The 14,806-nt window shown below is 48.3% G+C and overlaps 1 protein-coding gene across 3 annotated transcripts; it reads right to left on the bottom strand.

The window, feature by feature from the left end:
* Positions 1-681: 681 nt before the first annotated feature.
* On the bottom strand, positions 682-13,493 carry PPP1R2 (protein phosphatase 1 regulatory inhibitor subunit 2). Of its 3 annotated transcripts, none has more exons than XM_081956330.1 (6): positions 13,213-13,486; positions 12,970-13,077; positions 12,791-12,880; positions 6,655-6,764; positions 5,440-5,640; positions 682-2,017 (listed from the first exon to the last, which is right to left on the bottom strand). In XM_081956330.1, exons 1-6 carry the CDS (start codon positions 13,404-13,406, stop codon positions 1,950-1,952), a joined length of 771 nt encoding a protein of 256 aa, XP_081812456.1. In that variant the 5' UTR covers positions 13,407-13,486; the 3' UTR covers positions 682-1,949. The 3 variants fall into 3 exon arrangements, with proteins under 3 accessions (XP_081812456.1, XP_081812458.1, XP_081812457.1); XM_081956332.1 differs by having other exon boundaries at positions 12,791-12,862; positions 13,213-13,481; XM_081956331.1 differs by lacking the exon at positions 682-2,017 and adding an exon at positions 2,027-5,001 and having other exon boundaries at positions 13,213-13,493.
* Between the last annotated feature and the right edge of the window lie 1,313 nt (positions 13,494-14,806).

Raw genomic sequence — 14,806 nt, 5'->3', positions numbered from 1 at the left:
GCTGGACTTCAATTCCCGTCGGCGCCCTCGCACCCCGCCAGCTGCGCCTGGTTTGCTCGGTCTGCCGTGGCGTCTTCTCCCCACTCCCGCGGCCCGAGGACGGGAGAGGCCGCCCAGCCCAGGCTGCAGCTCCCCTCTGCGCTCTGCAAAGGGCGCCCAGCGGGAAGAGCCAGAAGCTCAGGACGGGCGGAGGAGGAGGAGGAGGGGGGGGGCTCTCTGGATAGGCACCTTCAGAGTCGGAAGGGTTCCCTTTGCTTCCCTTGCACGTTTCCATGGCCCAGTTCGCTTCGTAGCCTCTCAGCTGAACCCTTTGATTGTCAACCACGAAGAGATGTCAAGAGAGGTCAGAGCTGAGTAAAGAAGCTGAATCCAGGGGCCTCCTCCTCCTCCCCCTCCCCCCCGCCAGGAGTGCTGGGGCTAGGCTAGTGGGGAGGGGAGGAGACGGCCACCCTGATCGGCCACCCCAGAGGGAAATCAAGAGGGCGCCTGGAAACCAGCAGGCCAGGTCTTGCCACGGTGGCCTCTGTTCAGGCCCAGGGCTCCCAAGGCACAAGACCAGAATCCGGCCAGGGCTCCAGGAATACGGTTCATTGGTGGGGAGCGTCAGAGCCAGGCAGCCCTATTGGTGTCACCGTATAGGTCAGGCCGCATGCCCCAAGGAGGAGATATTCACATGATCTGCTTGTTGCAAAATACACTTGGTGGTTTCTTTACTTCAATAAAACAGTTACATGGAGGAAACAAGCCAGTGAAATGGAATCCAGAAGTGAGGGAGCAAATTCAGTATCACAACCTGGGTGTTTTCTAGGCAACTTCAGCTTGTCAGAACATTCCAAATCTTTTTACAAACATTAGGTGACCAACAGATGCCCCTCCCTCTTCCAAGGCTTAAGAAAATCACAAAAGGCCAGTCAAACTACAAAACAGCTGTTTGATTCAGGTTCATTCAAGACATAAGGAGGGTGGAGAGGATACCAAAAAGAGACCACAGGGCAACAGAGGGCTGTGGGAATGCAGCCTCTTCTAGTTAAGAAACAAAAGCAGGTGGCTGGGCACTCTGTCTGTGCCGCCACACCAGTCTCCTGGGGGGGGGGGGGAGAGAATCTCTCTGCCTGCCAGGTGCTATCATCAACTGCGACGGCTGGAGAATACCATCCCCAGAAAATGGGCTCTTTCACAGGCTCACCCAGCTAGAGAAGGAAAGTCAGCAGGCAACGTGGGGATTGTTGGTAGGGGGTGGGTGTTGAACCTGCTTTCATTTTCTAGAGGCCGGCAGACCCTTTAACCGTGTGGGAAGGCACCCTGAGAAGCAGAGGGGCCTGATGGAGGAGCCCCCATGCAATGCTCCCGCTCCTGGCCAACTCCAATGGGAAAAGAGTAGCTACAGCAGCTACTGAGATGGGCTGATCGTCTCCCACTTTAGAACCCTGCAGCTGGGAAAGCCATCCAACTGCTCTTTCCCTTTTGGCAGGCAGGCGAGGCAAGAAGCGCCCACCTCTTGGAACCCACTAAACTCTGCAGGAGGGGAAGGGGAAAAGGCTGTAAAAACACCCTTCCATTCATCCCTTTGGGCAAGGGGCTCGTTCTTTTCTTAGCTGCAGTATAGCGCATTAACATCAAGCCATTTGTGTGTAACTCAAATACTACAGCATGATAAAAGAGAAAACAAAGCGTCCAGATGTTTTGCAGGTTAAAACCAGAGAAAGGAGTGGCACCAATGGGCCTGGCTCACTGGTGCTGCCCCACGCTGTTTTCTTCAGCAGATGAGCAACGAAACCCTCTTCTGTGACCACCAGAACCAGCCACATCAGCAACATATTCATTGCCAAACAGAAAACCTTGAGATCACCACCATTTTCGTCAAATATCAAAGTGCAAGCCAACTTGTTGAAACAGACCTGCAGAAGGGTGATGCGGCAAGGAATACAAAAGGGTGACTTTGGGAGCTGTTACAGTCCTGAGCAGACTTCTTCAAGGCTGTGTGCAATGTTCTCAAGCGGGTCACTAGGAGCAGGTACTGTGGGGGAAAAAACAGAAGTGGCTGGTCACTGCAGGCAACACAAGGCACCCCAGTGGTCATCTCTGAAGCAGACCCCAGAGGCTTGCTCATGGCACGGAAGCCTGCTGGGCTTTGAAAAAAACACACGTTAAAGTTTTAACGGCACATTCCTAGTTTTTGAATTCTTAATACTTGCTGTAGAAATCTTTTGGACATGGATGCAGGATGAAATGATTTGCTATTGCCTGGCATCTACCTCCAACTGCTACTCTAGACAATCCTAAAGAGCAGAAAACGTACAACCCACCACCAATGTCTGCTGTTGCCAATCCCACAACCCTGACTCCCAGATGGATGCGAGACTCTGCTTTGATTTACTATCCTGCAGGCAGAGCATGGCAGGATCGCCCTCAGTGCTCCACTGTGGAAAGCAGAGAGTGGCTCAGACGCAAGAGCTCCCCACCCCCACCCACCCACCCCGAGGCCCAGAGAAAGACTGCGATACGACTCTGCTTTAGTATTTTTCTTGAGCATTTTTTTAATCCCAAAGTTCAAGATATCCATCTATATATGCTGTGCATATATGCTAAGTACAGACAGCAAATTCCATTTACTAACCAATTACATGTGGACTATATTTATCTGTGTGGCCTGTCCCCTACCGTCACCAGTGATTACCCCAGGGAAAAGAGAGATAAATGCTTTGACTCCAGAAGAGAAAAAGGCTTTTAAAAGCCTTACCGAAGGTGCCCTGGCCTTTGTATCCCTGAGCTCTCTCTCTAGAAGCGTTGAGAGTCAGCAGAGGCCGAGGGCCCTTGCCCGCCTCACCAGGAGGAGTTAATGAGCAGAAGCCTCTGACATCCAGAGAGGGGGGAGCCCACATTTTGGACTAATCAGTAGCTTGCCAGCAACTGTGAAGAGGCTGAAGGCAGACAGGGGTTCTCCTCCTGACACTGAAACCTGGAGAAAGAATAATTCTGCAGCTAGAGAGGCAGAAAGTGAGGAGAAACATATATTCCCATTTTTAACTGCCAGGAGCAAGGGTGGAGGAGAACATTAAAAAAACCTCTGGATTTTGTTTGGCTGCAATTCTCACAAGCTCCACTGCCGTGACCAGGGGTGGTGGGTGCTTTGAGCTGTGGTCAAGGCCCTCTCTCTGTCTGGAAGCTGTAGGGGCCTCTCTTCACCCTTAGCTAGTCCAAGTGGTTGTTGATTTAGGCACCCCTCGGTTGTCTGTCTGCCATCTTTCATTCCAGACGGGGTGGTGCTGCTCTGAACAAAACTGGGGCACAACCTAGGAATTCTCCTGGACTTGTGGCTGAAGCAGGTGGCAGCCACGGCTGGGAGGGGGAGGGGGGCATACGTTATCCCCCATGCACCAATTCTTTTTCCTGGGTGGGTGGTCACTGCTGCCTTGGCCATCTCCAGAGGGGGCTTCTTTTGCGTTTCACGAGGCCACCCCTGAACAGCAACTGGAGGCTTAGCTGGATCGGCCCAGAGCCACGTGGGCAGTTGTGAGTGTGCCTCGGTATGCCCATGTTACACCTCCACTCCGCGAGCTGCACTGACTCCCTGGGTGCTTAAGGCGGCAATTCATGATGCTTGTTGTCATAAGCAAATCCCTTCACGGGTGGGTTATTAACCTTCACGATCCATCTCTGCTAGAATTTGGAACGTCTCGATCCACTGCTGTTTTCCTGGGAGGCTAATGGAGCCCCCGAGGTGGATACGGTTTGTAACGGCCAGAGTCTTTGGCTGCTGCTATGCGCGTAGTCGTTATTGCTATTGCTTTCAGTGAGTTTGGTTCAACCAGAGTTGCTGTTTCAAGATAGCAGTCCATATCAATTTCCTGAAATAGCTTGGCAACTTTTGGAGGGTCCCTGATGAGTGGAGCCCAAATACCCCAAAGAAAACCTCTAGTCCTCCTCCACTCTTAGGTATGTGCAAACCAAAGATCTCGTCCAAAACCAGCATGGTCAAGACTGACTGGGAATGTTTGAAGGAGACAGCAGAGCACTAAGATTTAGGAAAAGCTCAGTACTTTTAAATTTTAAACTACATTTTTTTGTCTTGTTAGAACAGCTGAATTATATGATATAACTGGGGCCGACAGCCAGATATTAAACATTTAAACACCTGTTAGAAACAGAAAATCCAAGAAGCCACTTCTGGCAGACTCGTAACAAAGCCTAGTAGCCTTTAGCGCACAGGGTTACCTGAGAAAATCAAGAGTTATTGATCAGAAAAAGCCCACTGAGACAAAATGGAAAGCTGCTAACAAAAAAAGAAATAGAACTGGGTCTCTCTGTCCCTATCTGGAGAAGGCAGATGGGGGTCCCACTTCTACTGAGAAGCAGGAGGGAGGGGAAGTTCCCAACCTTTCCCTGTTGGTTACTCAGACCGATTCCACCTTTGGTCTCATGTCCTCCCTAAAGTGCGGCTGAGTTTTGCACACCGGCCGCTGCCAAATGCCACCCAAGAACTCACTGGGAATGCCTCCCCAGCACTATCTTGGCTTCCCCACAGATTGCACGCTGCCCAGAGCAGCTTATCTTCCCTCGGCTTCCTCTGCATTGAAAAGCGTGGGCTGCCCCACTCCCAACTTGTTCCCTGCCTACTATCTGAGAGGCTGCTCTTCTATTCTTATACCTTTGTGATTCAAGGACGCTTCTAGCTACATTTGCAAGAATGTTGACAGCAAATGAAAGGTTTAGCTGATAGACTGTGGGTGCAAATTTATGTAACTATAGGTGGGCGACACTGGACACCCAGGTTTTCTTTTTAATTCCTCCAACATTCACCGTTCTTGGAACTTCAAAGAGAAGCGGTCAATTTATTCAGGTGAAGAACAGCCCAGCCAAGAGAGCGTCTTGGAGGAGAAAGCCCTTTCTCTCTCCAAAAGGGACCCCTGGGGAGGAAGGGAGGCACCCCTGGGAGACACCAACAGGCTCAAAGGAAGCTGATGCAGAAGGAGACACTCTGCTTCTGGCATGCTGCTGCATCTGGAATGCAAATACAAAGGGGAAGGCGCATTCAGAAGCCAAGCCCGCCAGCAGCCTCTGGCTAACAGCTCATCCGCACCACCTCGGAGCGCTTCCTGGCACAAACGGAAGCTTTCCTGCAAACTGAGAGATGACAGGAGGGCGAAAGCCAGAAGAGCTAACTGTCTACCTCCACTGTTCCCTCTCCAGCTCAAAGAGGAGGTTCCCCCGGAAGAGACAGAGGCCACTGGGAAGAGATGGGGCGTGCCAGCAAGCAGACATCCATCCAAGGCTTCTAACACTTGATGTGGCACAAACAGAGAAGCTTTTCCACACTGCACAGAATCTGGACACGAGGCGTGAGACTCCGGGGCAGCAGCGGCTGCAGGAAGGAAGGAAGGGGTGACCAGCCCAACCATCCAAGTGAAAAGGACTTTCCGCGTGAGTCCCAGAGCTCACCTGATTCTGTGTCTGTTTTACACTCATCCTGCATGTCATCCTCATTGTCCTCCTCGTCTTCTTCCTCATCCTCCTCACAATCTTCCTCCTCATCGGCAGCCTCACCGTGCATTTCCTTTGCGATCAGCTGTCTGGCCAGCTTGATGTTCTGCGCTTCGTTGTAATGCATTTTCCTCTTCATTTCAAACTGCCTCTTTTTCTCTATACCAGGAGAAACAGAATACGCAACATAACACGGCGCCAGCCACAAATTCCATTCCATTCCGTACACATGAAATTGTGTAAACTGAAATCCAGTGCAATCAGATTGATCCGTTGGGGGGGGGATCTCTGCTAAGTCACCCCCACATTGCAGAAATGACAAGAAGCTAGGTTACATACAACAAGGGCTGCCTCCTCTTGGATGCCCTGCCTTTACTCCCACCCGAAAAGCTACCGGGGGGTGGGGGTGGGGCGAAAGGGAGCAGAAGAGCCCTTTATCAAACCCAAAACTTGAATTTTGTTTCCATCAGCCCTTGCTGACTTATGCAGAGGCCAAACGGACCCAGTTGTCTTTGCAACACTGATGTAGACCCACCAGAAGAAGAAGAAGAAGAAAATACCTTGGGCCTGGAAAGAAGACGGAGGAGAGCCAGTCCAGTTGCTGAGAAGCCACTGAACTATCCGTGTTGCTTTGCAGATGCAATCACAGAGCCAGGGGCTTTTTTTTTTTTTGCTTTTTTTGTTTTTTGTTTTGAGAAACGAGGGGAACGCCAGAGAATCTCTACTTGCGCTCTCCCTCCCTCCCTCCCTCACCCTGCAGCGACCAAGACGGGGACACGAGAGCAGGGTCCAGGCACAACCACCGCAGGAGAAGGCAGGTCAAGGTCAGAAAGAGGGCCTGCCATATTCTTAATAACTGTCAAGTCCAATTGACCATTTCTCTGGCTACAGAGGGACTGCAATAGGAACACAATGCACTCCAGCCCATCCTTCCTAGGGGAGCTCTTGCCCACGGCATCTCAGCATTAGACTAGTGCAGGGATGGGCAATTAATTTTCCCAAGGGGCCACCTGAGAAACTGGGACTGTTGTTGGGCGCCGCCAACGCTGCACCGACACTCTGCCCCCTACTGTCCCCCCGTGTCCCCCCCCCCACCTATGGGCTGAATGTGGCCCAGGGACATAAAATGCCCAGGTCTGGTCTAGTACTATGAAAGCGCAAAGCCACACCTACCCAATTCTTCCGGAGTCAAGTCTACCTCGTCATCTTCCTCCTCCTCATCACTGCTATCATCCTGCCTTTCCAGGATTTTGGGCCCCTGCCCTTGCGCTGCAGCTTCCAACCTGCGGAGAGAAAATTGGAGAGCTGAGCTGAGGCCGGCTGCCTGCCCAAGACCTAGTGGGGGAAAGGGACGGACGGACGGATGGGGAAACCGACCTCCCCAGAGGATGATGGGAACAGGGGTCTCCTGGCAGATACGGGCAATGAGGCAACTATGAAAAATGAGCAAATGTCATTTTCCCACCACAAGGGGTTCAACCGTGGATTTAGTTCAAGATGTAACGTGCTAAAAGCAAACAGGAGAACTCTGGAGAGGAACCCACGGTTAAGGGCCAGGGAGGAGTCCTGGAGCCCCTCTGGCAGCTCAGTTGAGGGGGAACCCACCCAAAAATGTTTCAGTTCCTCCCCGCTGTTCCCAGGCATACTCCAGTCTTAGGAGTCAAAATAGGAAGCCACTTAGGAATTAAAAATAAAAAACCTTATGCATTTTTTTTTGTTTAGCATGAATAATATTAAGAAGTGTTGGTCACACAAATAGCACTGTACGTAGGATTTAATTTGTTCACAATTAGAAAGTGCTCATTGGTTGTCAATCTTGTAACACTAAGAAGCTGCTGCTGCTGCCATCGCCACCTTCATGAGATGGAAAGAGGGAGGTCTCCTCTTGCCAAGAGTTTACAAAATGTCACAAAGAAGAGACTAAAAAACACAAAAACGTTGCGGAGGGTACTCAGGTTCACCTCCCCCTCCCCCTGGATCAGTTTAGATTTTAGTCTAGAACTGAAGTCACTGAAGAGATTTATAGCTTCCATGGGATGGACACCCACTTGCTACAGACCTTATGGAGGAATAAAACCTCTTGCTAACAATATTCCTACCTGGAGATCCCGAACGTATTTGCATACAATTTCTGGATAAACTTCATAATTATTCCTGTTATGCATGATTTCTTTAAAAATGCATGTTTAAATAGCATAATTATGAACATTTTGATTGTTAAATTCCCTGGAATTAAAAGTCTGCCAAGAGGTTTCATTTAGAAAAATGAATGGCGCTATGCAAATTTAATAAAGAAATATCCATTATCCCATTTCCCCAAAAGAACATTGGGGGAGTCAAGCCTTTCTGGAAATTTTCATCTCTATGGTTTTTAAAAATGAGAGTTCTTTTTTATATATAGATTACAACAAACAGAAGTGATTTCCAAGGAGTAAACTGGTGTACACCACTCCAGGCAGAGCCCAAGTGTGTTCCCAGTTTAATGAAAACTCCAGGAAAAACCTCCACAAAAACCTCAGGCAGACGGCTGTCCCCACAGGGCAGGTGCAGCTATTGAGGTGGTCCCACAAGACGACCAGGCTTTGCGACTGGGACATGCCCACACTTAACCTAATCTTATTTCTTTGATATAGCAATACTAGCTCATTTTCCAACAACACAGACAAGCAAGGGTCGTGAACCCCAGCTCTTGGAGTGTACGAAAGGCGATTTCCAAAAGCTCAGGTGAAAATTCAGAAAGGAAAATGTTCAAGCTCTGAAGTCAAAACATTTTCAAATGGGAAAGTTGAGACCACCCAGTGAAGTCCACGGGGTTACACTGAGAAGACAGATGGAAGAAGAGACATCTAACCAAGGAGGAGTTCAACATGGTCGTATCTCAGACAACAGGTGAGAGGCCAGGAAAAAAGTTGTCCCCATGTTGAATTTTCTGGTTGGACCAGAAAACTGCCACCCAGTGAGCTTCAAAGCCATACTTTGTGAAATTCTGTGGAATAATTAAGTAGCCATCCAGGAGTATCTGGAAAAGAATGCACCGAGAACTAGCAGGCAGCATAAACTCAGAAGCAGCTCTTCCAAAACCCTCTCTTTCCAGTCACATTTTTTTTTTCTGATGCCTTCAAGGCCGTGTTGACCTGGACATGTCCAAGCACTTTTTGTTAGCAGGATTCCTGAAGTGGTTTGCCTCCTTCCTATGACTGGCCAAAGATCATCCAGCTGGCTTGGTGCCTACGCAGGACTAGAACACGCAGTCCCCTGGTTTTTAGCCTGATTTCTTAACCACTACATCGATAAGAGTCACTGGTAAATTACAGAAGCACAACAAACAGAATAGGCCATCGCTGAGAAGTAGCTTAGAACCCACTATTCCCTGAATGGTTCTTAAGAACAAACTTGAGCATCCTTTCAATCTGCCTAAACTTGTGTGGTCAACATTTTTCTAAAGACCAGGTAAAGGAGCAAAGGGCCGCTTGTCAAATCTGCAAATGCAGTCATCAAATGTCATCAGAGAGAAAATCAGAACTCAAAAAGGCAATGCTCAACAAAGAGTTGCACAGCCCTCAAGATACAAAAAACAAGGATGCAAGGGCAGTCAAAAAGGACAGCTGATCATGTTATATGAATGTGAATGAGATGGGAAATGGTGAACGATGTTGCACAGAGATGTTTGTAACCAAAGGCCACACTGCAGATGGACAGATGGAATGTTTATGTATGTAAATGAAAAATAAAAAAACTTTCTATATATAAAAAAAGAAATTAAATTTCACATGCACCAGCAGGCCATAATGGTACATATATCCAGCCTGCTATTAAGGCCTACCCATGCCTGTTGGCAAGAGGAGACAAACAAGAGACCTCGCACATAAGCACACTGTTTGTTTATAACTAAGAGTTCACAAGATGCACCACACCACATCCCTGGGCATTCGCTTTATTCTGTGGGAACCCCGCCTGTCTCCTTATTACCAGGGCTTCTTTTTTAAGAGCACCGGAAATAGAAGCAGACCATTAGAACCATCAGGAAGAAAAATGGATCAGGCAATGGTAGCCTGGCTGGGTGCAGCTCGTAAGAGAGCATTCAGACATGGGGGAGTCTTCAGAGCTCTGAAAGGAACTGCATCTAGGAAGAAAAGAGCCTTCTGCAGTGCGGACTCTAAGGAATTCAACCTCAAACAAGGAGGGTTTTTTTTTTAATTGCCCCACTGAAAAAAGATAGGTATGCCTAAATGAAGGTGATTGAGGACAACCCCACATAGGTTCTCAGGGAACAAGAACAAGGCTTTTTAAAGTAAAAGGATACTCCTATCTGTAGAGATGTCTAAAAGAGGATTTATGGAAACAAGGGACAAAAGGGTTAATCAAAGCCATTGAGAACTTTCTTACAAGCATTAAGGCCTTCAATAAGATGGGCAGCCATATGTTTGATTAGTAAAGTTATTTTATTTGTATTCCATATTGCCCATCTCCCTCCCTTCATCAATAAAGTTGATAAATATAGTAAAGAAGTTTCTTTTGACTAAGAAGGAATAAAATAGTATTCTGGGCGGGGAGGATAAAGGTGAGAGATTTTCATCAGAGTTTTGGATCAAGAAGGGGCCAAGGTTGGAGGAGGAGCCAACGTCGCGACGATACAGATGTGCAGTCTCGATGCTCCGAGACCGCAGCTGATACTTTTGCCGCTGGGTGGTCCAATCGGACCTAAACCGTCCCACAGAGACGGCGAACTGGAAGAATATGTCTTGCTGATCTCAGGGACATCGCAAAGTCCCTGATGGATCCAAGTGAAGTTCTTCAAGCTTGTGACAAAAAATCCAGCCATTAGGCTGATGAAGGCTCCAAAACGGAAGGATACGGAAAGAGAAAGTGTTTCCAGCTGGTGAGGAATTTTTGCCGTTTTAAAAGAGACTGCCTATAAAAAACTTAAAAGTTAATTTAAATTTGAGAACAGAAGAAACAAGTGGCAGAATTAAGTTTTGAATGGTTTTGGACAGTGGGTTATCTTACTTTTTAAATGCTATGTTCATGGATGGAATTTATGCAAGCCTTTTAAAATGAATGGATTAAGTTTTCTTCTTCTATTTTTTTTTCTGCTATTATTATTCTTTGTAACCTATGGACTAAAATTCTACTTCTTCACTACTGTGGGGGTTTTTCCTCTCTTCTTCTCTAACCCATTCAAGAATTTGACTTTTGTTTAAACAAAGAAAATTGTTACAACAGAGGCTGGAAGTTTGTGTATTGGAAACAAAACACTCTTACTTTCCTCACTGATTATTCTGACTTGGCATTTCAGGGTCTCACTGTTTGTTTATAGAGAGTGATAAGAAGAAAAGCATACAGATGTTCTTTTGAAGTATATCTTTAACCAGAGAAAAGTGAAAATAAGATTTTATTGTGAATTTATGTTTAATCCTGTAAAAACCTTCTAAGCCAGAGCAGCAGTGTTTGTCAGCTGGAGATAATAGCACAACTTCAACAGCAGAAAGAAATTTTAAACCTGCAAAGGATATTGTTAGAAATTCAGAAATTATCAAATACATTTGAGAGAACGGAGAAGTTGGAGCATCTAACAATAAAATATGATGAAGAAGTTGGAGATGTTTATCAAGTGGAAAAAGTGGAGGTTAGAGTCCTAAAACCGAAGAGGAAATGATTATAAAGAAATTAAATCCGCTGATATCGATGGTGATTGGTTTGTGCCTGGAAATGGAAAGAGTGGAATACTGAAAGAGGAATTAAATGGAGGGGAACTCTACCCCAGATGGCAAGATACAGAAGAAGAAAAAACAAAAGAATTTATGGATTTAAAGAGAGAAATTTTATTAGCAACATCATTGATAACACCACCGACAATTAAAGATAAGCTGATTAAGGAAACAGAAGAAGGGCATCGAAATTACATGAGTGACTTAATAAGCAATGAGTTGCTAAGAGGAGTCCGTACAAATGATTAAGATGATTAGAGGACTGATACCACAAATGGCAGAAGACATGAGACTGTTTTGCTACTGGAAAGATACAGGTTGATAGATGGAAGTGCATAATTTAAAACTAGTTAAACTTAGTGAAATTTAGTGACTATAGATAAACTCAAAAAAATAATTGATAATGATAATGATATATACATATGTATTATTATGATAAGTAATAATTGGATATGAATATTTGAATGGTACCCATGAAAGGAAGATTAGAAATCTTTTTGGTTATATATGAAGGCTAATAAAAAAGAACTAAGTTAAATTTAGTTAAGTTTTGATTATTAGGAGGAAAAATGTTATGATACAGGATACAGTCAAATAAAGGAGGGATAATGATAACGTGTGTGTGTATACATATACATACATACATACATACATACACACACATACAACATAAGGAAACTAGATGTAAATTGTAAACAGTGATTTGGAAAGGAGGATTAGAAATTTTTGTTACTAAATATTATCAATATTTAGCTAGAATAGGCCATAAGGATTCAGAGGATTTTAGAAATAGCAAATGAAATGCCACTATGTATGTTTTAAATCTTGATATATTTTATGATTGACGTTTAAACAATTGTAGTCAAATGAAAATGGAGGTATGATGATGGTAATATGCATAAATATTGGAGTTAAAATACTTGAGTTAATATGAATTATGATTGATAACTGTGGAAGAGATGCACGAAAGTTTTTTGTAACCAATTGATACAGTTTCTACAGTATGTAAAAAAGGAGGATTCTTTGTGTTGTGTTTGTTTTGGAAATAAAAAATAAAAAACAATTAAAAAAAACAGAAGGAGCCAAAGCAAACCCTGACCTACTGCATGGGCCAGTTCAAGCCATATGCACCACAGGGCTGCTTTGCTTCCCATCCTTCACAAAAATCGCTGTCAAATTTTTGGTGGGAAAGGCGACAGCAATGGAGATGGACCTCAACCCATACTTGCAGTGAGGACACCTGCGGTCAATGGCCACGGCCGTCCATTCCTGCAGAAGCAGCAAGAAAGCGGCTCTCTTGCCCCAGAGACCAGCAGGGACACCAGAGCTTCCCTCTGCCCTTCAACGTCAACCCCAACGGGCCAAAACATGGGAGTAGAGACCGCGCCCCTCCGCCCTTAAGCGACCCGGGCGCCAGCCTTAAAGAAGAGGCAGGGGCCGCCTTCGGAAACCCTGAGCGAGCCTCGGGAGTCCCGAGAGCGGCTGCGGCCCCGCCTCCCACCCCCACCCGCCGGGAGTCCCCGTCCCATCGGCCGAGGCCAGGAAGCCACGGGCGGCTCCCAACTGGGCGGGCGGCGGCCCCACGCCGAGGCGTCACCTACTTTTTGGCCAGGACGTCCGCCGTGGGCACCGGGCTGTCCTCGGCGTCGCTGCCGGCGTCTTCCTCCTTCAGGCTGCGGGGAGAAGAGAAGCTCGTCGCGGGCTCGATGGGGTGGCAACCCTCCCGAGCGACACGCACGCAGTCGGTCGGCCTCCCCGCCCCCTCTCCCCTCCCCCGCACCTGTGGTAGGGGGTGCTGGGCTCGTCGATCTTCATGAGCCCGTAGTCCTTCCCGGGCGGGTGGTAGGTGGCCAGGATGTTCATCTCGTCCCACTTCTGCGTCTTCTTCCTGGCCGGGGATTGGGGGGCGGGGGGGGGAGAGGGCCGTGAGCGAGGAGAGCCAGGGGCCCCGCCTCTCCCTCCCCACCGAGAGAGAGAGAGAGAGAGAGAGAGAGAGAGACGCTCCCGCCCCCCGCGGCCTCACCCTTGTTCCTCGCCGCGGCTCTCTGTGCTCGGCTGCGCTTGCAGGAGCGGCCCGGCGGGCGGCAGCGGCGAAGCCTGCGAGAGAGCCTCGGAGTCGGCCAGGCCGCGCCCCGCGCTCCCTGAGCCGCTGCCGGAGCGGTTCTTGAGGATGCCCTTCACGGGCCTCCCGCCGCCCGCCGAGCCCCTCGCCTCCATCGCCGCCACTTCCCGGCCCGTACGCGCGATCCGCGCATGCGCATCCCGGGCGCCGGCCTGTGTCGTCACAAGGGCATGGCGGGAGGGGTCGCGCGCGCTTGCGGAACGCGCCCCCGCCCGCCGGGTTCGGGTGGGGGCGGGGCTTGGCGGCTGCCGCGCCGTTGCCGGGCGATCCGGTCCCGCCTCCGCCGCGACTCGCCTGGGGCAACGGCGGCCTCGGCTGAGGGCCACTTCAACCCTTCATTGTCAGTTCGCAGCCAGTATCCCGTGAGGCTGGGTCGCCGCCAGCACTGCCACCCCAGGGCTGAAGAGATGCCAGGCCCGACTGGATAATCCCCATGGCTCCTGGGGGGAGGGAAGGACAGGGTGATGTAGCCCAGGAACGCAGCCCCCCCTCCCCTCCCCTCCATCCTAATGCAGAGACCGAGGGCAGAACTACATGTTACACCAACGGCAAAGAGCTACTGCAAACAATCTGTAGAAGCGCTTGGCTTTTTACTTTGCAAGGCCTCCTTCGAAGGTCCTGACTCTTGGGAAGGGCTACACTACACTTAACAGACCTGCGCGAGATGAAAAGTCCCACAGGCGAAAAAACCACGTATTAAATACAAACAAATGCATTCAGTTCTGGTCGCCACGATGTAAAAAAGATGTGGAGACTCTAGAAAGAGTGCAGAGAAGAGCAACAAAAAGGATTAGGGGACTGGAGACTAAAACATATGAAGAACGGTTGCAGGAACTGGGTATGTTTAGCTTAAGAGAAAGAAGGACTAGGGGAGACATGATAGCATTATTCCAATATCTCAGGGGTTGCCACAAAGAAGAGGGAGTCAAGCTATTCTCCAAGGCACCTGTGGACAGAACAAGAAGCAATGGGTGGAAACTAATCAAGGAGAGAAGCAACTTAGAACTGAGTAGAAACTTCCTGACAGTTAGAACAATTAATCAGTGGAACAGCTTGACTCCAGAAGTTGTGAATGCCCCAACACTGGAAGTCTTTAAGAAGATGTTGGATAGCTATTTGTCTGAAACGGTATAGGGTTTCCTGCCTAGGCAGGGGGTTGGACTAGAAGACCTCCAAGGTCCCTTCCAACTCTACTATTGTATTGTATAACTTATACAAGATAGTAGAAACAAAGGGGGCTTTGGCCTCCCAGACTGGGAACTTTACTATCAGGCGGCAGCCCCTGACATGGCTGAAGGACTGGATTCTTATGCTACAAGGCCATGATCTCCAACTAGGCTGGCATGGCTTCCTCTGGGAGGGAAAGAATAAACTTCATTCCTACTTCCAGAGACGCACAGTAAGGGATGCCCTGTTTAAGGTCTGGGGGGAAAAACCACTATGTGAAAATTCCAATCTGGCTATCAACGATGGAGGCAATGACATATCCAAATAC

The sequence above is a fragment of the Natrix helvetica genome (assembly GCF_964273705.1).
Source record: "Natrix helvetica genome assembly, chromosome: 5".
Taxonomy (NCBI): Eukaryota; Metazoa; Chordata; class Lepidosauria; order Squamata; family Natricidae; genus Natrix; species Natrix helvetica.
This window is presented reverse-complemented; position numbering and strand designations above follow the sequence as displayed.